At 33.2% G+C, this 27,337-nt stretch overlaps 1 protein-coding gene across 2 annotated transcripts in view; it reads right to left on the reverse strand.

The window, feature by feature from the left end:
* LIMK1 (LIM domain kinase 1) overlaps nucleotides 1–27,337 on the reverse strand; it is an 85,391-nt gene that overhangs the window by 15,831 nt on the left and 42,223 nt on the right. The window contains exons 10-13 of one of the 2 annotated variants that reach the window (XM_035353502.2): nucleotides 23,036–23,101; nucleotides 20,671–20,898; nucleotides 19,944–20,098; nucleotides 7,776–8,034 (exon numbers count right to left, since the gene is read on the reverse strand). In XM_035353502.2, the coding sequence (XP_035209393.1) occupies nucleotides 7,788–8,034; nucleotides 19,944–20,098; nucleotides 20,671–20,898; nucleotides 23,036–23,101 (696 nt within the window). In that variant the 3' untranslated portion in view covers nucleotides 7,776–7,787. Of the gene's footprint in view, nucleotides 1–7,757; nucleotides 8,035–19,943; nucleotides 20,099–20,670; nucleotides 20,899–23,035; nucleotides 23,102–27,337 lie in introns of both variants that reach the window. The other variant, XM_035353501.2, reaches the window with a different exon arrangement.

Genomic DNA, 27,337 nt, shown 5'->3' on the forward strand with positions numbered 1-27,337 from the left:
TTTTCGATTATACCCTCTTTTTCTAAATGATCAATTTCTCCATACCCGGCCTTTTAATGCAAATGGTACTTGCCTAGCTCTATAAAATTTTGGGGAAACATTTGGTTTCAATTCAAGTTGAACCTCATAATTTTTTATCTCTCCTAATTTTCTGTCAAAAATCTCCTTATATTGTTCCAATATTTTATTTAAACTACTCTTTTGAGAGACAGAAATTATTGAGGACCAATCTAATTTCTGAAAGCCATTCTCTACCAAATATTGTATCCAGGTTTTCTTTAACAATGTAAAGATTTAAGTTTTTAGTTTGACCTTTATAAGCTACCTTAACTGTAGTAAATCCTAAAGGTATCAGTTTTTCTTCATTATATGTTTTAAATACCAAACTTGTATTTGTAATTTTCTTTTTCGAAATTTGGCGTAAATTTTTTATTAAATTCATTACCGATACTGCACCCCCTGTATCCAGCTCCATAGCTACCAGTTTTTCCTTCTATGTTCACTTGGACCATTATGGGCGGTTTCCTATTTTTCACCTCACTGGAATGCATGCTGTTTATAGAAACTGTGTTTTCATTTCCTACATCTAATTGTTTTCGTTTTGCTTTCATTTTTTCAGTGTTTTTAGCGTTGTAACACGCCCTTTCAATGTGCTTGATTTTCTTACAAAATCTGCAGATACTTGTCTTAAATTTACAAGAATTTCTATCATGGTCAAATCCCGTACACAGGGTTCGTACACATTTCCTTACATGAAAATTAAGGACCATCAAAGAAAAAATTAAGGACCTATCAGCAAACAAAAAAATGAATAGAATAAAGCAATTATCCATACAACTGACTTCATGCTTGTAATTTCACTTTAAGAAACTAACAGAAGTGTGTATTATGCACTATTATTAAATTCAATTTAATACTTACCATAAAACAATTTTGAAAATTAAACTAACTCCCTACAAGTTATGAAGTAGATAACATTAAATTAGGAACATAATTTCTTGAAAAACATGTATAAGTGTATTTTACACTAATAACAGTCACTATTTTAGAGATTTACATAATTATTATTTAACTTATTTGATATTTATTTAAACACAGTCAACTACTATTATAATCACAATGTAAGAATATTTTGCAGATTAAAATAACTGATTTGTAAACATACAATTCATTTCCTTGGTTTTTTTGAAAGATACTAGTATAATAAACTGTACAATAAAAGATACAAAACATTTGTGCTTTTTTTAAATCTGAAATCTTTTCAGCTATTTTAACATCTAATTTATTTATGTCTATTTCCTTTTCTTTAACTATTCTTCTAAGTTCATTTACTTTGATAAACAAATCAATGTTCCTGCTGGTCTCAGCTTCATCTGCTAAAGCATCTACTTCTTCATTAATATCTTTAATGTCCCTTTGAAGAAATTTTTTCTTCTGCTTCATATAATCAATTTCTTCCTCAATAATATTTCTTTTCCTCTTTGAATTTTCAGATTTAGTTAAAGAATTTTGTTCTTCTAAATACTGCTTATATTTAGACCTTGCAGAAGCTGCTGCTGATCTCATTTCTTTATTAATTTCGATATTATGAACACCTCCAGAAAATTTTATGTAATCAAATACTGTGCATTGAAAAATGTATGATGAGTCAGTCACTTAAATTTTCAATTTCAATTGCTTTATTTACAGAGAAGCCCCTTTCCACAGAGGCCTGTTCATGTGACAAGATAAGAATACTTGTCACAGTGAATACTTGAATAGTGAAAGTACACATTTATATATATATATATATATATATATATATATATATATATATATACAGTCAAGTCGTTAATTCGGACACCCATAATCTGGACCTCAAAGCTAAAAACTTTCTGCGCATGCGCATTGCATTTTACGCAAGACATTTACGACTGCACATATGCGTTTGCGCAAGCGCAGAATACGTTTTCGCGTGCGTGTTTAATGTATAACGGACGGTATAAGCTCTAATTATTTATTTCAGGTAATGTTGATGATTGCGTTGTTCCTTAATCTTCGAATTGGATCCGGCTTATTATTTTTTGCCGACTGTAAGAGCAATTTTATAAAAGTAAGCTTGAACTTTCGATTATGTCAAATAGAATTTCCGATGCTGGAGCTCCCAAAGGATCTAAAAAACGAAAGTATGTTTCGATGTCCATCAAACAAAAAAAGAATTGCTACAAAAAATGGATAAAGCCATATCCTTTGTTTATCTAACCGTTCGGAAATCTGTTTATCAATTTCACGCTGCTCTGCGCGGGGGAGGGACGTCGCGGCGCGCAATGAACTGGAAGTTGATCTGTCAGCACTATCGTTATCTTCAGGGCAGATGTTTTTATTTTATTCGGCTTATAATTCCTTACTAAATGTAGTATTTAATCTCGATGTACTCCGTCTTTGATATGATTTAAATAAAATTCTTCGTCATTATAAATATCACGAATACAAATCAAATAGTTTTCTGGTCGCAATTTTCTAATTTCGGCTATGCGTAAGGTATGCTTTACGCATGCGCGCGTTGAAAGAAATCTTTAATAAAGTAAACAAATAAATATTAAGCTTCTTTTTTTGTAAATTTTGATACCCTTTAGATCACAATTGCTCATTATTTTATAAATTACGGTTTCATATTTTTAATTTTATAATTTCTGCATGCCATCTTACCAGATTTAAACTGATGATCTATAATCCGGAAAAATCGATAATCCGGAATCGCCGAAGTCCCGACGAGTCCGGATTAAAGACTTTTGACTGTATATATATATACATACATACAGTACAAAGTCCGAGATCCGGACATCCAATATCTGGAATGATCTAAAATCCGGACCTCAAAGCCACCACCAACCAATTTTTTAGGGCTTTTTTGAAAGGAAGGGGTATGCTTTACGCACGTGCATTAGATTTTTTTCCTCATCATAAAAAAACATGCCGGAAATCCCGATTCTTAATCTCAGTTTGGCACTAAATAAAATATCTCATTATTGAAGAAATAATTATTTTAGCATAAATTTGTGTGATTAGTAACTTGACTCCATAGCTGCATATCTGCTTGGCATAATCTCAAACCGAAACGTTTGTTAATTTTACACCAACTAATATTTTATATCCTTGATGCCAAAATCGCGAATCATTATTTATTGTATTTTGCTTTCATCACCGCATGTTTATCAACGGATGACAACTTGAGTGATGACTCATGCAGCGACGCCAAATAACAGAGTATTATCCGATTACAGATTTAAGTTTAATGCACTAAAATGTTGACAAGGGGAGATTTAGCAGAAATTTCTTTCCTTATGCTAAAAATAGATTTTGTTAATGATACTCATAGGACAAACAATTATATTTAGTGTTATTTGAATTAAGAATAACTGATTTGTTATTCACATAAAGCCAGAACCAGCGCCAGAGCTTGCATGGCCGCACCAGGCGGCAGAATTTAGGGAAGTTAAACAGAAGTTTTTCATTGCGATGACAATGCCCAATCATCAATCAATTAATGGAGGGCGAAATCTGTAGTATGGTTCTAAATCCATAAAATACAGCTACTGATAAGTGATACTTAAGAAAGTAACAGAGAGGTTACTGAACGAGAAAAAATTTTGATTGACAAGTTATTCGGAATTCTCGACACAGCAGTTACAGGACTTGAACAATGGAACTTAATAACTGAACAAGAAATTATATGTCTATAGTATTAGTCTAAAGTATTAGCAGAGAAAACAAATCAAACAACTCACATTGAAAGAAATGTTTAATAAAGTAAACATATAAATATTAAACTCTTTTCTTTTGTAAATTTTGATACCCTTTAAATCATAAATGCTTCATTATTTCATAAATCACGATTTCATATTTTCAATTTTATAATTTTTACGTGTCATCTTAGTAGATTTAAAATGATCTAATATCCGGAAAAATCTCAAATCTGGGATCGCTGAAGTCCCGACGAGTCCAGACCTCGGACTTTGTACTGTATATATATATATATATATATATATATATATAATACGGAATGTATTTTTTCAATTAAACTTCTACCCAATAACTTTAGTAATTCATGAAAGTTAATTTTGCGTCTACTTAATTCAGGAAAATTAGTTTCAATTAGTTGTTTTCAGCTTTAAAAATATTAAAAAATTTTTAATTAGTTAGTTATTTTCAACTAATAATTGTATTGCCATTAGCAAAAATAATGCATTACTATCAACAGCATAGGATTAAACCAAATACTTATTTGTCTATTGAAGCTTCAAAACATATTTCCGAACTTCACTTTTTCTCGGCTAGCGTTACCGAATTTGCCCTTGGTGACCTAAAATCGAAATGGAGCTAACAGATTTCCCGCGAAATCGATAACAGACCCTCTGTAGAAATAAACTCATAATCCCGATATCCCATACATATAGTATGGGAAAGAGAATAAACTCCGTAGAAGGTGATAAAAAATTAATTTATGGCTTAATTGAAACAAACACAGAAATTAAGCTAAGTAAAACCGTGTAAAAACAAATTAAAATGATGAAACGAAATTTAATTTTCATGTGAATTTTCAGCGCTGACTCTCCCATTCTAGAAATTTCAATTTGTTTCAGGCAAAGACCACATTTAAGGATTGTCATCCATCAATATCCAGTCTTTGTAATCAGCTTGATGAAGCCACAGTTTATTGAAAATGCACTTTCCAGGCATCTCGTTCCTATTGGCGTCGGAAGGGTTGTGGGCTTCCAGGTTGGGATTGCTCTAATTTTGGCAAATATTTTCAGAATCCTCACCCCCCCCCTTTTTTTTTTCTCGAGCACCTTCATCATCACTTTCGCCTCTTAAAGAACTTCCGGCTTCACGCTTTCGTCACAATCTGCCTAAATTTATGGATAACACCTGTTTCGAAAGATTGGGTGAATAGCCAATCAGACACCAATACTTTCGTTCGGGTAGCTAATTTTTTTTTTTTTTTTTTTTTTTTTTTTTTTTTTTTTATCATTTGCAATGCAAATCCGTCAACAGATTGGTTAAGAGCCATGTAATTTTAATTCCATATCCATGAGAAATCGTAATTCACACTTAGAATGGCAATCATTAGAAATGATAAGAAATGTCAAATGAGCAAAATTAAAAACCATTTATTCATTTCAGCCAAAATTAAGGACTTTTACGGACCAAAAATCATTTTTGAAAAAATTAAGGACTTTTAAGGGCCGTACAAACCCTGCGTACATCGCGAACACATTTGCCTTTAGCACTCTCTGCGAAGTTTTGTTTTTCAAACTTTTGTTTTGGAGTGACTGACCTTTATTCCTAGCACTAAATTCCTTAATTTCTATTGGTTTCCCAATTATTTCATTTGCACCGTTTAAAGCCTTTTCCATTGCCAAAGCTATTTTTAAAGTATCATCTAAACTGAGATCATCCTGTTCAAAAATTCTATCCAGAATAGCCCTATCTCTTAGCCCACTAGCAAATACATCCCACAACATCGCATTTAACATACTCTGATTGTAAGCACACGGTATAGCAAGTGACCTTAATTCTGCCATATACACACTAATTGTTTCCCCTCGTGCTGCTTTCAATTTAAAAATATATGCCTACTAGGAATTATAAGTGGCTTAGGATTTACACTGCTGGCCACCCAAACAAAATTTCAAATCACAACAAAATTTATTTAGTAGATAACATGTCGACCAAGTATCAAATGATTAAACTTATAGACTTCTGTGAAGTGTGGTTCCATCCAGAATCAGTAGCCAGAGTAGCCGCCATTGTTGGAGATCACCGCTGCCACACGCCTCGGCATTGATTCAAGAGACTTTGGATGTGTTCTTGGGGTACAGCAGACCAAGCAGCTTTCACACGTTGCCAAAGTTGATCTGGTGTGGCAGCTTGGGATGTAATCTAGGTCAATCGTTCAGCAACCATGGACCACATGTTTTCTATCGGCGAAAGATCAGGACAGCGAGCTGGCCAGGGAAGCCATCCAAGCTGGTGATTGACGAAGAACACTTGGATGATGCGTGCCACAAGTGGTCGCGCATTATCCTATTGAAATGTGGCTGTGGGCAAGCCCTGAAGGTAAGTAAGGACAACTGGCTCCAACACCTTAGTTTAAAGTACCGGCAATGCATATTAGAGGAGTGTGAGAGTGATATCCAATACCGCCCCATAACATAATGCCCGGTGCAGGACCAGTGGTGGTGCATAATGCAGCTGTTTAGCATCCTCTCTCCACGGTGTCTCCAGACTCGAATCTGACCATCGTGGTGTTGCAGACAGAAGTGTGACTCGTCAGTAAAGAAAATTTCATTCCATTCTGCCTTCCACATCCTTCTTTCATTGCACTATTGGCGACGGAGATATCTGTGGTTCTGCATCAAGGGTAGACGAAGCAATGGACATCTTGCGGACAGACCACTCTGCTGTAAACGGCATCAAATGGTACGTGCAGACACTGGATGATGCGTTACAGACTGAATGTGCTGTGCTGTGCTATGGTTCATGACATGACTGAGCGATCCGTCACTGCCATGCACACAATGTTCCTGTCATTACGTGAAGTGATGCACTGAGGTGGATGCGATCGAACCTGTCGGTCTGTCGTACCCTCCTGCATCCAATGGTCACATATCCGCATTACAGTTGTTTGGTATCATCCAACACAACTACCGATTTTCCTGAAAGATAATCCACACTCTTGGCAGGCCACTATCCTTCCTCTGTCGAACTCGGATACTTAATCAAACGATGATTGCTGTTTACTACGAGGCATAATTAATCGTTTTTTTGAAAAACCACAAGAAAAACAGAATTGCCGAATTTGAAATCGTCGAAAACTACAAACCTTAAATAGTGCTTTGAAGTGTCGCCACAGGGGCACGCGATGTGCGTCTGCGCTGAAATTCTAATCATTTGAACATCTCACCTCCGCTAATGCATGTTGTAAATTTCATGTTATTTGCATGTTTCCCTTCAGGTTGTTGCATTTATGGCGGCCAGCAGTGTAAATGATTTCTTAATTTTGTTTTTAACACATTCAATCTTTATCGGAAGGATCATCAAGAGCCAGCAAGTTTTTTAAGAGACTATACATTTTTCCGGACAAACTAGAAATCAGTACTTTCCCACACTTATCCTGTGAAACATTTTGTATATCTAAATAACTTTCGAATCTCTCTAGAAACAAATCAAATTGTTCTTCATGTTCATTATATTTTTCAAACTGAACTGAACGTTTCGAATTGTCCATCTGCGGAGTAATAACTGAAGTAAGTCTCTCCATGAGAGCTCTATTCTGTGCTATTAACTCAGTTACAAGCTGCTCCATGATGAGTCTCCCGAAAGAAAAGTGATTATAAAAGTTTTACCTTGAGCAGTCTTCAGGGAATCCCCTAAATCCTTATTGAAATTGCATTAAGCAACAATTTTTTTTTAAAATCACACATCCTCGTTGCCAGCTGTCGTGTATCCTTTAGTGGGTAATTATTTCACAAGATACACTTTTTAAACTACATGCTACTTTTATTATATATACAATATGTATCATCACTCGCATACATACTTATATCTACAGCTACTCGCATTTCAGTCCTTTTCTTATTACTGCGCGCGCTTCGATGCTTGGCACTGTGCCAGCTTGAAGTCCAATTATGATATACCACATCGATAGTTCTCGACACACCACAAAATCTCTGAAAATTTTAATGATGGTATAAAAATAGGAATATCATACTTACTTTGTTAGAAAAACTTACAGCGATAATTCTTTACATGCGATACGTAATCGCATCACAGGAATCAAATGAATCATCATCATGCTTACTGACAGCATGAAGACTTGGACAGGTAGAACTATGGACCAAAGCTTCAGGGGTGGATTCAGAAGAGGTTGATGAAGGGCTCCTATTACAATAGTTACGAACTTCATTAACCATATCAGCTGGCAAAGGAGCACCAACTGCATAATGTATAACCATACCTTGAAGCCATGGTTGTAGTTGTTCAAAAGGAGGTCTACAAAAAAATATATATTCTTTGTATAGAGCAGCAACATATGAAATACAAAACTAAATTTTATATCAACTATTTCTTTACAGAATAATATGACAGGATATACATTAGAGAAAAATATTTAAATATACATATATATAGTAAAACTGATGGTAACTTTTCCTTTAACAGCTGACCTAGAATAAATAAATCTAAAGTACACATGATTATAAAGTAATTAAATCATAAAAAACAGTGATTAGTCATAAAGTAATTAAATCATAAAACAGTAATCAGTCATAAAGTAATTAAATCATAAAAAATCTAATGTATATACCACATAACTTAAAATTTCATCATTAAAAAATGGAAAAAAAAAAAAAAAAAAAAAATGCCAGATAAGTAAAATTAAGGAACTTCTTTTGCCAGTTTAGGCAGAAATTAAGAATTTTATGGCCCAAAATTCATTTCCAAAAAACCTAAGCACTTTTAATGCTTTTAAGGATTGTACAAACCCTAACGATAATAATTCAAAAAAAATTTTTTTTAAAGGAAAGAATGAGAGATAAGTAGATAGATAGATAAGAAGGAAAGATAGAGAGCTACAAAGTCAGACTGAGAGAGAATCAAATTCAAGAGTAACTTGCCACAATTTGGTTTAGAATCTTCATAATCATATTTGTTCCTGGAAGGCTTTTCAAAACTTTTCACACAATTTCACAAATATAAAAATTCTGTATACCTATACTTATTTTGAATATTATTTGAATTTAAAGTTCAAAATTTTATAACTCATTTTATTATTATAACTTGCATGCTAACATCATTTGTAATAGTATACTGAAATTATGGCTATTATTATTATTATTACATTTCTGATTTTCTTATTTTGCGCAAAACTGAAAGACCCCATAGTTTTCTTCAAACACAAACCATCTGTTGGGCATATCTCCATCTGTTAGGTATATCAACTTTATTGATGTTCTAATCCATCAGGGGTTAACAGATGTTTGGGAGTTGTTTATAAAGGCCTACATTCCTTGTATAAAGCAACTAGACTTTTTGCACTGCACTTAAACATTCCATTATACATTAAAATAATAATAATAAAAACCACACTCCATTATATAAATATATATATAATGGACTGTGGTTTCATGTGTAATTATTATATATATATATATACAGTACAAAGTCCGAAATCCGGACTCATCGGAACTTTGGCGATTCCGGATTTGGGATTTTTCCACATTACAGATCATCAATTTGAATCTGGTAAGATGGCATGCAAAAATTATACAATTAAAAATATGAAACCGTAATTTATGAAATAAAGAGCAATTATGATCTAAAGGGTATCAAATTTTATACAAAAAGAAGCTTAATATTTATTTGTTTACTTTATTAAACATTTCTTTCAATGCAAGTTGTTTAAGTTGCTTCGTTTTTTGTGCTAATATTTTCTCTTTAATTCTATAAACAGACATAATTTCTTGTTCAGTTACAAAATGTCACTGTTCAAGTCCTGTAATTGCTGTGTCAAGAATACTGACTAACTTATCAATCGACATTTTTTTGTTTTCAATAACCTCTCTATCACTTTCTTCACTATCGGTAGCAGTATTTTATAGTTCTAGAACCACACTACAGATTTCGCTATCCGTTAACTGATTGATGAGTGGAACATTGTCGTCACAATGAAAAACTCCTATTATATGATCTTTTATTACTGCTTCTCCACATTTCTTTACAAAATCCAATAACTGAAAAACTTCACCTTTAGTTTGTGATATCCGAAAACCTTCAAATTCGTGGCTATCATCTTCATTGTCCTCACCATGAAATATGGTACCCGGCCATAAATTCTGCCAAGCATTTTTAAAAGTATCTGGAGACACATCCTCCCACGATCTTGCGATGCTCCACACAGCAGATTTTATGCTAAAATATTTCAAAAATTCTTGAATAGTCTTGCCATGGTTCAAGAAATTTACCATAGATTTTAAAAATGCTACTTTATATTTTCATTTCAGGGCCCGCCCTATTCTGATATCCATAGGCTGAATGATAGTCATACAAGTTAACGGGAAGGATAATGCAGATACATTATCTTTCATTAAAACTTTAAGTGAAGTATGAGCCGAACAGTTCTCTACAATCAGGTCTATTTTTGAGTCATCGGGTAAACCAACTGAATTCAAATGTTGCCGAGCCTCGGGTATAAAATGATTTTCAAACCAATCACATCAACACTTGTGTCACTTATGCTCTTTTATTTGCGTGATATAGAACGGGGAAAATCATTACTCCTTTAAATGCTCGAGGTCATGCAAGTTTTCTGATTACAAAAAGTTTGCTATTCTGCGTTCCTGCAGCATTTGTGTACGCTAAAATTGTTAGTCTTGCTTTGGAACCTTTGACACCAGTTGGTGCCTTTTCTGTAGAGATTGCAAAGGTATTTCGCAGTACATATTTCCAGAAAAGACCAGTTTCATCAGCGTTGTAAATTTGTTCTGGAGATAATTGTTCACTAGTAAAGAGTTCAACGAATTCATCTGCAAATTGTTCAGCAGCTTCAGTATCAGCTGAAGCCTTTTCACCTGACATTTTTAATTGTCTTTCACCATGGCAATTTTTAAATTTGGTTAACCAACCTATAAAGTGCACTCATAATAATCGAATAAGTGCACTCATAATAAGTTAATTTCTTCATGAAATATTTTCGCTTGAGCCATTAGTATTGGACCCGTAAATGGTACGCCTTTGCTGTGATGCTCTATGACCCATTCAATCATCACTTTGTCATGATCGTCACTTTTAGCATAACGAACACTTTTTTTTGTTATTCATTACAAGTTGGGTTCCGGAATCCACAAAAAATTCAAAAAGTTCCTTTTTCAAGGGTTCGTACACATTTCTACACATAGAAATTAAGTACTTTTAAGGACCATCAGTGAAAACAATTAAGAACCTATGAGCAAATGGGAACTGAATAAATTCAATTAAAAATATTATATGTCTGAACTTCACTTTTGTAATACCATCCTAAAAATAAAATAGATCGTAAGTAGGATGAGTTATTATTAAACCTAAATTAATTAATATAGTTATTAATAAGTTTGAGAATAAAATAAACTTTATGAAATTTAGATAATTTTTAAGGGTAAGCATTAGTTATAAGTAATTAAATTAGATGATTAAATAACCTTAGTCATTATGGATTTACAAGGCCATGATTAAATTTTTATTTTAAAATACATGTAGCAATAAATATTTTATGCTCATAATAGTTGGACAGATTTGAAAGAAAATAAGTGACTTTATTAACATTTTACTAACAGTTAGCTTTATGTTGATGTTTTTCATGTCTCCTTTTTTCACATACCTGCTCAGTCTAGAGGTTTAGTAACTAGCAGGTAGATTTTATGTCAAGTGGCATAGGTGAAAATAACAAGAAAAGTCATAATCAAACAAACAAAAGACTGACTGCTGTCGCTGCTGCTGTTTGCCTAGAGAGAGACCTGTTGATCAGAGCAAACCTAAAAGGTCTGGTGTAGGCATGGCTGGCAAGTTTTGATAGTTAGTTGGGCTCTGTCTGATGCAATTAATGTTGTACTTTCCTGTAAAGTTCCAAGGGTTGTAACAGAGTTAATATACTTTAAGGCTCCAGTAAACCACCAAAGCACCGGAGGTAATAAGCTGTTTTGTATTATTTCAAGTCTCACAAGACACACAGAATAAGTTACACACGAAATTTTTACATTTCTGTGTTTTATCTTGTGACAATAGTAAGTATTAATAAAAGGCAATAACTGGCTTTAATGTGCAGAGATCATTTTTAAGGGTAAGCATTAGTTACAAGTAATTAAATTAGATGGTTAAATAACCTTAGTCATTATGGATTTACAAAGCTATGATTAAATTTTTATTTTAAAATACATGTAATTTATGGCATTGATTCTTAAATGATATTAGGATAATTACACATTAAAAGCAGTTGTTGCTACAAAATATAAATGCTTTGTAGCAACAACACTCGACAAAATGAGTCTTTTTAATTTGAAACCTTCCCAGACATTTTGGCAAATTTATATTGATTTCCTTCGCTTTAGGCTTCTTTTCTAACAATTAAAAATTTGTTCCAATACGCAAACTAATGTTCTCACTAGTTTCTACGTTCTTTATCTCCTAACTTGTCACCCCTCTCCACAATGTACCTATGAGGGTTTACTTGATCTGGTAAAAGTTAAATAGTCCACGCCCCCCGACAGATGTGAAGCAAATTATCACTATGTCTGAAAGTAACTACAAAGTCAGACAAAGGTTTAAGTAAGCCTCTTATTTAAAAAGGACTTGGAATATAATGGCATGTTCTTATGCTAACAAAATCAATTACATCTCGTGGTGATGTAATTAAAAAAGAAGAGTCAAATTCAAACTAAAAATGTGGACTAGTCGTCAAAGACTATACAACTGAATTTTAATTTAAGATGGCTCAGTAACTCTAGTGTCATAACAAATTCAAATGTCAGCAGTGATAATACAAAGACAAATAATTGCAAATTATCAGAGCTAGTAGGAACTAAACAGGGAGCAAACGGAGGTCAGAAACACACTCTGTCTTAAACTCCTTAAGCCTCAGTTTCAAAACTGTCTAAGCGTTTCGTATTCTTATGAAGAAATGTAAATGGAAAATTATAGTAAATGCTGAAATTATAAGCAACTGGGTAATTTAAATATTAACTGTACATATCTTTGAAGAATAATTTTCTTTCTTTTTATGTATTCAATTTCTTTCTTAAACACGTTTCCTTTTCAATTTAGAATTTTTGGATTTCATTAAAGATTTCTGTTATTCTACAAAAAACTAAATGCATTTAGAATTTACAGAAAAAGCTACTAATTTTATTTCTTCAGTAATGAGAACATTCAGAAAAAATATGAAATAATATATGATAAGGACCGATTACAGAACTGACGTGGCAGAATTTTTAGAATTTAGTAACACACCGAGCAACAAAATCTAGAAATGGCAAAACTTTTAGAATTTAGAGCAGGTATTGGAAGCAGAATTTAGGATCCACAGAGATTGCATCAAGTGACAAAAAGCCTAGTGCCAGCCCTGTGTATGATTAAGACATATTAGATGAATCTTTACATTGTCAGTTTTCAATTTCTTTATTAATAAAAAAATTCCTTTCTATAATGCCTGTCCATGTACTAAGTTTAGAAGCCATTTTTGATATTTTCCATGCTTGTGTCTAGTGAAAAGTAGAGAAAATAAAGGGAAGATAAACATGTTAAGAAAAAGATCTAGTATCAGAAGTAAAACATTCTAATATTATGTTGTCATCGTTCTTTCAAATGTTCACCAAAAAGTAAGAAACTCATCCCAAACTTTATGCAAAATACATCCATTGGGTGTTAATACCATGGAGACATTTTTCATTTTGTCACATTTTTCTGGAATCTTCTAGAATAGCGGGTCAAAAAATCTTGCTTTCAAATCCTACTAAAACTTTTTAAGCTGCAATGTCTAAAGTCCTACAGAAAAATTACCCTTGCCAATTCTGTAACAGCAAAAAGCCAGAAATATTTTGGAAAAAAAAAGGGGGGGAGGGAAAAGTGTAAAATTAATTTTATAGAGAAAACTGATGCATATTCTAAGAATTCAGAATATTCTGAAAGGATTATATAGAAAAATTCTTACCATGAAAAAATTAAGAAGACATTTTTAACCCGGGTTTGATCGCGCTGGGTGTCTCACACCCAGTGACTCTTATTTCGCACTTTTTCTTCCCAAACTTTTTTCAAAAATGGATGAGTCTTCATGTAGCTACCTTCTACAACTACCTCAAAGGTCATAACCCTTGGAAGGGGAGAATCGTCGAAAGAATTCTAAAAATAGATCTCCTTAAATCGCGGGGGTTGGGTATCTCACACCCAGAGAGAGCATTTCTGTAACTGTTCTCAGTACAGGCAGACGTATCTAAATCGTTCTTTCATTATGGCGCGTTACCGCACTTATGACGAAGAAATGCGGTATTTGAAAAATTTACTGGATACTGTTTCTTCTGATGAAGAAATATAGAGGAAGATAGTGATTTTTCAGGTAATGAAGAGCCAGATGACGAAGAATATTGTAGTGATCATGATTCTTCAACAGAAATTAAATCTGATTCTGAACCGATGTTTCAAATTCAAGTGAAGATAATTATTTTATCGGAAGAAATAACATAACGAAGTGGAATAAAGAAAAATTCAAAGCTAATGTTAGAATTTCTGCGAAAAATATAATATCAAAACTCCCAGGAAATACACCCGTTTCAAAGAATGTAACTTCTCCTGTGAATGCTTGGAACCTCCTTATTTATATCTTCTGATATGATAAAGAAGTTAGTGCATTGGACTAACAGTTTTATAGAATCGATTTGAGAGCGTTTTTCACGGGAAAGAGATGCAAAAGAAACTAATGAGGCTGAAATTAAAGCATTTATTGGATTGCTTTATCTCGTTGGTTTGCATAAATCATCACATGTGTATATACGAGATCTTTGGGCAACAGACGGCACTGGGATAGAAATATTCTGTACAACCATGTCATCAACACGTTTTTATTTTATATTGAGATGCATCCGATTTCATAATATAGAAACTCGCCAGAGCAGAAAAGAATTAGACAAATTGGCCCCAATACGTGAATTCTTCGAAAATTTTGTAGAAAACTGTCAAAAATTGTACAACGTTGGAGAGTACGCAACCATAGACGAGAAATTAGAATCTTTTAGAGGGCGATGTTCATTTCGCCAATAAATACCAAAGAAACCATCGAAGTATGGAATAAAAGTTTTTGCGCTCGTCAATTCGAGAGTGTTCTATACTTGGAAAATGGAAATATATGCCGGTAAACAGCCGAAAGGTCCATTTCAAGTAGATAATTCTCCCAGTAGTGTCGTAAAAAGATTGAGGGAACCTCTGTATAATTCAGGAAGAAATCTAACAGTGGATAACTGGTACACTTCTTATCCACTTTCAAAAGAACTTTTGAAAAAAATATAGCGATTGTTGGAACATTGAGGAAAAAATAAGAAAGAAATTCCTCCAATATTCTTGAGTACAAAAAAAAAAGGGACGTTTACTCTTCCATGTTTGGATTTCAGAAAGAAATGACTATTGTTTCGTATGTACCAAAGAAGAGTAAAAATGTTCTTCTGCTGTCAACAATGCATAACGATAATGCAATAGACATCACTACTGGAGAATCAAAGAAACCCGAAATAATAACTTTGTATAATATAACGAAAGGAGCTGTCGATGTTGTCTACGAATTGGCTGCAACGTATTCAACAACTAAAAAAACAAATCGATGGACTATGATGATATTTTATGCAATGTTGAATGCAGCTGCTATAAATGCACGCGTTATTTTGCTATCCACTAAGGAACTACCGATTCAGAATCGAACACGACGTTCTTTTCTGAAAAGTTTGGGATTTAAACTAATCGAAGACTACAAAAAGATCAGAAGCCAGCCAACAATGCTCCCGCAAAGTTTGAAAGTAAAACTGGTAAAGAATGAGGACTCTCAACCATCTGCTAAGAAGGCAAAAGTAATAATTAAAAGATGTGCTGAATGTGGATCTAAAAGGAACAGAAAAACAAAATATATTTGTGAAAAATGTCAAAAACATGTGTGTATGGAACACATGGCATGTATTTGCAGGAAATGTACAGAATAATTGTAAGTAATATTTGAAATATATGTTTAAAACTGTTTCGACTTTTATCTTTTTCTTCTGTTTTATGTTTTGTGTAAATTTTATAGTAGAAAATATGAAGAAACTACCCTGGGTATGACACACCCAGCGCGTGTAATGCCGTTCGGTTTTCTCGCGCGTGTAATGCCGAGTTAATAAATTACATAGTTATTTCGCTTCTGCTAAGAACTGTTTTGTAATTTGCACTTTATAGCATTATACCTTGTTTAATATCCAGATTCAAATATTGTATAATAGGTGGCCAAAATGAAACTTGTATGACAGTGAAAAATAACAATGTTTTATTTTAATGTTATGTTTTTAATATAATTTCTATATATTATTATGTTAATGAAATTTATCAATGTTGCAATGTTTTAAAAAAAACGTCAAAAAATTCCCAGATTTCGGATCTTAAAATTTTTCTATACGAACTGATCTTAAAAGCACCAAAATGTTGATAAGTCTCCAAATTTAGAACTGTTTAATAAAAGAATTCCCATCCCCAAAAGGAAAAAGATGTTTAAGAGCTCTTCATTTGAAAAAATAAAATAATTTCGAAATGCTTACATATTACTTTTGCTCAGTCCCATGATTTATATTACAAATAGGAACAAATTATAACCCATGAACCCATTCAAAAGATAACCATACTTGTCAGTGAATCGCCAAAAATATTCCTACAAAATGCTAGTTCTAACTCAAAATAGCAGTCGTAAAAACAGATAGAAATTTCAGATGATTAAGGAAATTCTGCCGTTTTGGGCTGACTTTTAAGAAACAAAAATCGGTCTCAAAATTCCTAAGGACTTTTAAGGACTCTTGAGGACCATACGAACCCTGTTTTTCTTATGTCATATACAGTTGACTTTCCAATGCCATACTCCTCGCATTATTTTGAGATGTATATGCCTTTATCCATTTTTTTGCAGTAATTCCACTTTTTGTTTAATGGACATCAAAACATGCTTTCGCTTTGCAGATCCAGAATTGGAAACTCTTTTCGACATAATCGAAAATTCAAACTTAATTTTTATAAAATTGCTCTAATAACAACAATCTGAAAAAAATAATAAGCTGGATCAGATTAAACGATTAAGGAACAGCACAATCTGCTACATTAATTGAAATGCCTTAGAATCAGTAAAGATAATTTTAACCTAGCTTAATAGCATCCGTTATACATTATTGGCTGTGTATCACAAGATTGGCGACGAAAGCCAAGTTACTCCGCTAAATTTTGTCTTGCTCCTGTTGCATAATGAATTAAGCCTGAATTGTATTAGTTTAGTTATTTACTATACTTAAAACTAATCCGAGTCCTGAATAAATAAACTCCCACATATATTATCTAGGGCTGGTGCTAGATACCGCCCGGTGCAGTCTCTGCGGGTCCTAAATTCTGCTACAAAGTGCCTGCCTAAGTTCTAAATTTTCGCCACACCTAAACTTTGGATCTCAGTGCTTTCCCTAAATTAAATTCTGCCATCTGGTGCCGACATATTCTGCCTCCGCTTCTGGATTTATGGTGAATAACATGTCAATTATTCTTAATTAAAACAGCACTAAATGTAATCTTTTGGCATACGAGTTTCATTAACAAAATCTATTTTTAGCATATGAAAAGAAATTTTTGTTAATTTTTTTTTTCATCAACATTTCTTAGAGCATTTAAAAATCTATAATCATTGCCAAACATGTTAGAATAAAAGGTTGTCATATTCTTGTTATTAAATTACTAATATGAAAAAAAAAATTTAGACATCACTGCATGAGTTATTACTGAAGCTGTCATGTATTGATAAACATGAGGTGAAGACAGCCAAATATAATAAATAATGACTCGCCACGGATATAAAATAGGTGAATGTTTCGGTTTGAGATACCGTATTTGACGGCATATAAGACGCACTTTTTTTCCTAAATTTGGTCTCAAAAAAGTTACCTGCATCTTATACATGAAGGGCACATGCTAACTTTCAATACTTAATGCTATTTTTAGGCCGGATAAAGGTCTAAAAACACATAACTTTTTCTACATCTGCCATAATTATTTTGTGCTTGCGTGAAATATGTCGCCAAAAAGCGCCAAAGCTCGAAGCTGATGTTGAAGTTCGATCAGGTTCGATGGTCACATTACGTCTATGGAGCGTTTCCTTCTTTACATAGACTTTCTTTGACTCAGCCGACACACGTATCGGTGCTACTCTGTATAAACGTGTCGGTATTGGTGCTTAAAACTATTTGTTTAAAAAAAATAATCTGGAAAATATGACTACAGGAAACAAGAGATTAAGCTATACGATTCAGTATAAACTAGGAGTGTTAAACTACACCAAAGTGCATGGAAACAGGGCAGCAGCAAGGCATTTCGGTCCACCACCTACCGAAGAAATGATACGTACTTAGCGACTGCAAGAAGATCAACTGAAGACTTCTAAAAAACAAAAACATAACCTTCGATGCCCAGCTTCATCTTGGCCTGACCTTGAAAATGGCGTAAAAATGTGGGTGATAGATAAGAGGAAATCTGAGATAAGTGTTTCAACCAAAATGATAATCAATGAGGCCACATGATTTGCAGTAAAACATGGGAATCAGAACTTTTCAGGGTCTGAGGGCTGGTGCTACAGGTTCATGAAAAGGCAAGGCTTATTAATGTGCACAAAAACAACTATTGAACAGAAAAATACCAGCAGATTATGAAGAAAAAATACAAGCATTTCATAGGTTTGTTATAAATGCACGCAAGAAAACTTCTTTTGAGCTCGGTCAAATAGGAAATATGGATGAAATTCCACTCGCATTTGATGTACACTCCAACAAGACTGTGAGTGTTAAAGGGTCTAAATCAACAACCATAAAAACCGCAGGTCATGAAAATGACCCGATATACGGCTGTTCTAACACGTTGTGCTGATGGCACAAAACTACCGCCGTTTTTCATATTCAAAAGAAAAACTCATCTGAAAGAAAAACTTTCAACGGGTGTAATTGTTCATGCTCATCCGAAAGGTTGGATGGACAAAGCTGGAATGAAACTGTGGTTACAGAACGTATGGGCGAGGCTACCTGGTGAACTCTTAAGAAAACCCTCTCTTTTGGTTTTGGATCAGTTTAGCGCCCATAGAACTGAAACCATAAAGAATAAAGCGAGAGAATTAAAAACCCAGTAGCTGTCATTCCTGGTGGACTGCGAGTGGGTAAAAAGATCTTGGGAGGACGTAAAGGCTGAAGTAATTGTTAAGTCCTTTAAGAAGTGCGGAAACAGTAATGCTCTTGATGGAACAGAAGACAACGCATTATTCGAAGAAGGTGATACTAGCGATGACGGAAACAATAGTGATGACGATATTCTCATTTTCGATGATGATGATAGTGAAAAGGATTTTAATGTTTTGAAAGTGATTAAAGTCTAATTTCATGATAGGCAACGTTTTCCTTGAATCTGTGTTTTTTGTTGTTTCTGCTTTATTATGTTTGATTGCATGCCGTTTATTCATTACTCAAATTTACATATCATGTTCAAAATAGCTTGCCGTTTGTTAATTTTCCTTAATAAAAATATGGTAATTGCATTCAATAATTGTTTATGTGGCTTTTATTGAAACGTAATAACTAAAAGAAACCACATTTTAAGTTATTGTGGTACTGCGCTATCGCGCGAACTACTGAAAATTCTTTTCCTTGTGTGTGGCCTTCTAGTAAATAAGGGTGCGTCTTATATGCCGTTAAATACGGTATATGCCAAGTAGATACTCAGCTACGGAGCCAAATTATTAATATCACAAATTTATGCTTACATGATTGTTTTTCCATAATGATGTATTTTATTTAGTGCCTAAGTGAAATTACGAATCAGAAATTTCCACATGTTTCATTATGGAAGGAAAAATCAAATGCGCATGCATAAAGCCAACAACAAGAAGAAAAAAAAAAGAAGAAGGGGGGGAGAAGTCTGTGGCTTTGAGGTCCGGATTTTAGATCATTCCGGATAATGGATGTCAGGATTTCGGACTTTGTACTGTATATTAAAATTATGTTATTTATGTATTATCTTTATATATAAATAAGGTAGTACAGCTGAAACATAATTCTATATTTGTCTCTTAAAGTAACATTTTTATTTCAATAAAATGTTTCTAGATTCCAAGATAAATTCAGCATGTTTCATACCGCTTTTCAGGGTCCAAATCACAGCAAAGGAAGGCAATGTTGTAAAAAGTTTCAGGACAAGTGGCACAAAATTTTTCTTTAAAAACTACAGTATTAAGTCCAAAATCTGGACTTCTAGGTAAGTAATCAGGATCTGCCAAAACTCTTCCAATTATCTGAAAAAATAAAATAATTATAACACACACCACTGTTTAAACTCATTTGAGAGTAGTATAATAATATGGAAATTTACATCACAACACTTTTTAAGTATTGGTTTTAAATATTATTATAATGTTTTAGCTTTGAACAATTAGTCATTTTGTATCACTGCAAGGAAAAAAACCTAAATAAAATTTCTCAGATCTTAATTATTATTAAAACTTAGCTTCTAGCTTAATCTTAAAATTTTGTTCATCTGGCATAATTGATGTAATATGTGCATTATAATTCTCTTAAACTGCATATGTTTTAACAGTTTAAGAGAATTTTCTTAATTAACTAATGAAATAGAAAATAAGAATAGTAAAATGAAATAGTAAAAATAAGAATAAAAACAAAAAGCAAAATCTTTTATACCTTAATATGCAATTTAAATTTCACTCTTAACTAAATTAAATTTCAATTAGATTAAAACTATTAGAAATTTTAGTCCTGTGCAAGGCAGCAGAAATTTTACTGTATTTTAATTTTTATTTAAATCCTCTACACCTTAGAGTCCAACACTGAAAAAGAACAAAAAGTTTACCTCACATAAAACAATGCCAAAGGAGAATATATCAACTTTTTCATCATATTTCTTGCCTTTCATCATCTCAGGTGCCATCCAGTATGGGTTCCCTACAACAGTGTATCTCTTCTTCCTTTCATACTTTTTGGGAGTGTTTCTTTTTCCATACCGCCGGGAAGAATGATGAATATTCTGATCTGAAATAATCCGAGCTAAACCAAAGTCAGCAACAACAGCTGTTTTATCCTTTTGAAAGAAAAACATTTTAAATTCAGAATAATGATTTTTGAAGGAAAAAGAAAGCATAAAATGTGGTGATGATTAATAAAAGTAGCAACATTAAACAGATCAGCTTCACAATATAAATTGTGCATTTTAATTATTTAAAACTGAACACAAAATTTTGACTTCAAATATGTTACACTATCAAATAAAAAATACCTTAAATTCAGAATGCAAATAATATTGCTTTACTTTACGAATGGCAAACATTTTTTAAAAATTGGATTTCTTATTTACTAGTTCAAACATACTTAAGCACATACAGTTCTGTATTACAGTTCTGTAAAATATGTATACATACAGTTCTGTAATATATGTATTTAAACAAATACATACAATTTTACTGCTAGATATATTTGAAGATATCACTAATATAAAAAAGCAAAGCAGTTCCATATAGTTAACTTAAATATCAAAAGTGCAGTAATACGTAATAAATATACAACAGATAATTATAAACGTTCAAACAGAAAAACTACATACAGAACATAAAAACAGCACCAAAATCTTAGCCGCAGAACAATCACTTACAGATTTTGGAAATGTGATTTTTAGTTATTATATAAGGATATATTCTTTAGTTTAGTGAAACATTAAATAATAAGTGTCACTTGTTAGTGAAACAAAATAACACATGACCTTTGCTTAAACCTGGTAATTTTCAACCCACTTCAGCAACCTTCTAATCAAATTATCACCAGTCAATAAATAAATAAAAATCGGTGAAATGTTTTGTTTCATTGCAAAATGTTTATTGAAAAACATTGTGCTCCTGCCATAGCTCAGCCATAGAAAAGACAAAATATTATAATTCCAAATTTAGATAAATTAATATATAGTAAAATTTTTAAGTAAAACATATTAGGAATGTCTACAGAAAGTTCCAAGTTCTATTCTGATTAGCATTTAATAAAAATAGTGGGTTATAATACATTTCTTTAAAACTTAATAAAGCAATAAATAAAATAGCATATTAATTTTAACAGATGGACCATCTCAGACAGCATGCTGGAAATCAGACTGCCAGTTTGAAATTAAGCACATGAATTCAATTCTTACTATGATCTAGTTGTTTATGTATTGCCTTTTTCCTTTCTTGAAAATGAAATAAATGTTGAAAATAGCTTTATCTGATCACTACCAAAACTATAGTTCTCTCTCTCTCTCACACACACGCACACATATCACGTTCTTCACACTTAAACCATAAAATTCAGTTCAACAGTAATATCACAAAATAGTTTTAAAATGAGCATATCCTTTAGAATTTCCGATACAGAGACTCACGCATTGGAGATAAAAATGTTTTTTCTGTACAATGTTGCCATTGCTCGCTTTGAAATCCTTGAGTTTATTAATAAAAATTCGTTAAAGTTTCTTAAAATAGGAAATCGATAATAAAATAAATTTCAAATTTGGTCTCCCACATGCCCATATTCGTAGGAGAATTACATCATTCAAAATTCAATGGCTCTACATACTGCTGTTTTATCACAATGCGAGAAATATACATATATTTATGCAGATTTTTCATTATTTAATTTCTTTAAATATAACACAGGGTGATAATACTTTGTGGCAACAGTTTGAAAAGTGATTCGCCGTTTGAAGTGAATTGACGCAAAATCGCAAAACAAAAACAATAGGAAGTAACAAAGCCTTCAGGAACAAAGCACCTTTGGACTATGAAGATACTATAACAGATCAGGAGTAAAAGCCTCAATTTTTTTCATAAATGTAAAATTTTGGGTAATTACTGAGGTTTTTCTCAGAATAAAAATAAAAACAAAAGGCACAATCTTTCATATCTGAATATGCAATTTAATATTATTTATTCTCAGTTACAAAATTAATTTCAATTGTTAACTGTTAATACATCTTTTTAATGAAGATCTGGCTGATCCTCATTAAAAAGATGTATCAACAGCCCTCAATTTACTTGAGAACTCCCACATTTATTTTCTTTCTCTGAATAGATTAAATACTCCCATTTGTGATTGAAACCAATTTACAGGATTTTAAGCAATATTCAATTTGCAATAAGACTAAAACTCCATTAAAAAGGCAGATATCAATAATATTTAGTTAAAAAAATTCTTACCTCTTTAACAAGGCAATTGTTTGAATTCAAATCTCGATGAATTATATTCATAGAATGAAGATATGCCTGAAAAATTGTACATCTTAAAAAATTACATGCAACTTAATACATATAACTGATAGTAAAAACAACATTTTTATATAATAATTATTATTGAAATGTTATTTAATAGTTAATAAATATGGTTTTTAATTTTAAAATCTACCTAAGAAAAAACTCATTGCTTTGCAATTTCTAAAGTGAATCTACCTTACACGTTGTTTCCATTTATCTGAGCTGCATATTTATTACATTATTCTTGCTTTTAGGTTTTATGCATTATTTAGTAATATTTAATGTGTTTCTTCTTCCAGTAATTTGGGAATAAAAAAAAATGATATTAATTAATGCTAAATGTTTCTCTATTTTATTCCATTTCAGATTACGTCATGCTTTACAAATTAACTCGTGCCATTAATATCTTAACTCTACAACATGGGATAATAATTTTTGATGCCTATCACTACAAACCGGAGAGAGTTATACAGTCTAATAAATTTAAACATACAGTAGAAGCTACACTGCTGGACATTAAAATGGCAACACCATGAAGGAAAGTAAATATAAAAAAGATATTTATTGCACATAAACAGTATGGCCTGAAGGCAAAATGATTAAACTTGTAGGCATTTTTGGAAGTTTACAGGGCTGTGAAATTAACACACCGATCAAGAAGTCCTGGAACTAACATTTGTTTCACAAAATTCATGTTTATTCATCAACATAATCACCGTCAAGAGCTATACAATCATTCCAATGCTTTTCTAACTTTTCGCTACCATGCTTATAAAACAATTTGTCCTTGTACGCAAAATAAGCTTCAGTGGCAGCGGTGACTTCCTCATTGAAGCCAAATCCTTTTCCCTGGAGCATCTTTTTGAGATCAGCAAAGAGCCAGTAGTCGCTGGAGGCTAGATTTGGAGAGTATGGTGGGTGAGGAAGCAGAGTGAAGCCCAACTTGTTCAATATAACCAATGTTTGCATTGACTTGTGGCACGAGGCATTGTCTTGATGGAAGATGATTTTTTCCTTCTTCATGCGAGGTAGTTTTCTTGCGATTGCATCCTTCAAATACACTAGTAACTCACTGTAATATTGATCGATTTTCCCTTTTCAAGGTAGTCGATGTAAATTATACCTTGCGCATCCCAAAACACTGATGCCATGACTTTGCCAGCTAACTGTTTCATTTTTGGACACTTCGGATGGCTTTCATCGGGTACACCCCACTCAGCTGACTGCCGCTTCAACTCTGGAGTGAAATAGTGGATCCATGTTTCATCAATTGTCATATGCTAATGCAAGAAATCTGCGAGTAAACAGTGACAAACAGCTCTGTAAATTGTTGACTTGTTGCTTTTGTTCGATTGTGAGCTCACGCAGCACCCATTTGGAAAATACTTTTTTCATGCCCAACTTTTTGTGCAAAATTGTACATGCATTTCCAGTTGATACATTTACCATCTCAGCAATCTCACGAACTTTCACTTTGCAGTCATTCAGCATGATTTTCAACTCTTCTTTCACATTTTTTAGAGTGACTGCTTCATTTGGCCTACCAGAGAGTGCTGCATCATTTGTGACCGTGCTTGAAATCAGCATACCACCGGCAAATGGTTGCTTTTATGGACCAGAGTCTGGATAATATTTTAAGCCACTGCTAAGCATGCACGGTATTTTTCCATTAAATAGCGATGTTTGATCAACACACGAAATTCGTTTTTGTCCATTTTGTCCACAAATGCACAAGTTTTCACCACAGCAGCTTCGCTGTTTCTGATCCGATTGCCATGAAAATCAGATATATGTTATTTGAAGGTTAGTCCTTTCAAACAACGAAGTCAAGTTGATAATACTAACACCATCTGTTGTTTAGTCCCCGGACTTATTGAACGATATGTTAGTAGAAACGTTTGCCACCACTGGCAGCTAAAACGGCCCTTACTCCATTAGGCATGTCAAACTAGGCTTGGATGACAGAAATGGGCAACTCCTTCCATGCTGCTTCAAGTCTATGCCACATTTCATCATCCGTATTAGCCGGAGAGGGGTGACGGGCCATATCTCAGCAAACCATGACCAGATGTTTTCAATGGGTGACAGATGTGGAGACTGTGCAGACTAGGGAAGAAAATGAATACCCTGTGTATCGAGGAAGGTCAGAACACGATGTGCAACACATGGTCTTCTTGTTGGAACATGGCATTTGGGGGCTTCGAAGATAGGACACAACCACTGGATGTAAAGTATCAGAAATGTACTCATCTTCATACAAATTACCTTCGGTTCAAACTAGAGATTTCTGTGTCGTGTACCCAATGGCTGCCCAAACCATCACACCAGGTACAGGGCCCCTATGCCAATATCAAATGCAAGCAGGGGATGTGTGGTCCCCTCAGACAATCCAAATATGTATATGGCCATCAGAATACTGTACACAGAACCGGGACTGTTTGAAAAGATGACATTATGCCACTCCTGTACCCAGCTTTGTCATCTGGTGCACCAGCATCGCCATCTCTCTCTATGCTGCATTGTCAAGAGAACTCAAAGTAATGGTCACCCTGCTGATTGACCACGCTGATGCAAACGTCGACACACCTTACGAGCTGATACTGAGCATGCTGCAAACATGCCCATTTCCTGACTTATGGTCTGTGATGTGATCATACAATTTTACAGGGCTGACCTCACAAAGTATCTGTTCTCTCTGGCATTAGTCATGGGAGGGTGTTGTCGAAGCATAACACGATACTCTGAGCAAACTCTAACCTTACGATGCACTTTCTGAATGAGAAGTCCACTACACAACTTTTCTTTTATGCAGTGCTTCAGATGTCATTTCTTTCTCCTGCGTAGTCTGTATGTGCTGAAATACTAATCATTTGCATATCCCAACTTTTTCTTCCTTTGAATTTTGATGTTTCTCAGATCATTCCTTCTTGATGTTGCAATTTTAATGGCCAGCAGTGTATTACAGTTCAACCCCTTCATGACGGGGGTATCATACTATATGCAGCAGTATTTCATCCTCTTATGTGACAGCATGCAACTCAGCGCAACTCACCTTGAAGATGCTATTGATCTAGAAATATGGTTAAGCCATACTTAAAAATTGTTTTGATTTTTTCCTGCAATAGGATTTAAGAGTAATATAATCATAAATATAAAACATCAAGACATTCTGAAAACATTTTAATTAAAAGCTAAATTCAAAATCAAATATTTAACTCATCTTAATTAACTGTTGTACAAAACTTATTTAAATCTATATCTAAATGTATATAAAATAATAAAATATATGATTAAATATTACAGTATAAATGATTCAGAAAGGAAACAGTGTGAGATAGTTGCTAACATTTCATTAGTTGTGAAATATATTTTGAGATCAGACTTTTTAATTATTCCTGGTAGAATAATTAATCTTAGGAATTCCTTCATTTTAGGCACATCTACAAAAGTAAATGCTGTTGATTTTGGATAAAATGGATTTGCACTCATCTTTTGTTTAGAGAAATTATGTCTTTTTAATTATTATGTTCAGTAGATCATCATCGAAAAAAGTGAAAAAACTCAATCTCATTCATATAACTTTGAATCAGATTTACTCCTGCTGCTTCTATAAATTCATAAGGCATCAATTTCTTAACAGATCAAGTTCCTGATGGAGTATCCACTGTTGTGCTGGATTGTAAGGGGAAAGCAAAACAAGCTCCCAATTCAGTCTCTGACAAAATTTTAGTATCCAAATCATTACCCTCACTTAACCCGTTCAATAGGGGCATGTCATATGTGCATCAGCAGCGAACATTACCTCACGGCCGGGTGTGTCATATTTGAATCGCCATTTAATTCACTCTACCGGCTGGGTGTACCACATTTGACTTTTTAGATAGCACTTTTAATTAATACTTTTTGTTGTCACTAGATGTAGCTATATGCCTCTTATGGGGAAATATATCGAAAGTTAAGTATATTTACCTTCATTCCTATGCAATGATTTTTATTTTTGGTATTTTGTTTCGGAATGAGAGTGAAGTTCGTGGGTGGGTGTTGAGCAATGTAATGTCTCTTTAACTGTGCCATTTGATATAAACAAATGCATGTGCTCTCGCTGTATTGACGTACTTTTTATTTTTATTTTTGCGATATAGAGGGATACACGTTCTAGCATTAGAGATTTTTTTTATTACTCATTTTTTTCCTTTTTTTTTTTTATTTTATTTTATTTTTTTTATTACTCTTAGACTTTTCATGCTT

This window comes from Stegodyphus dumicola, chromosome 9 (genome assembly GCF_044657685.1).
Source record: "Stegodyphus dumicola isolate Sdum_Otavi_A_Nest chromosome 9, ASM4465768v1".
NCBI classification, from domain to species: Eukaryota; Metazoa; Arthropoda; class Arachnida; order Araneae; family Eresidae; genus Stegodyphus; species Stegodyphus dumicola.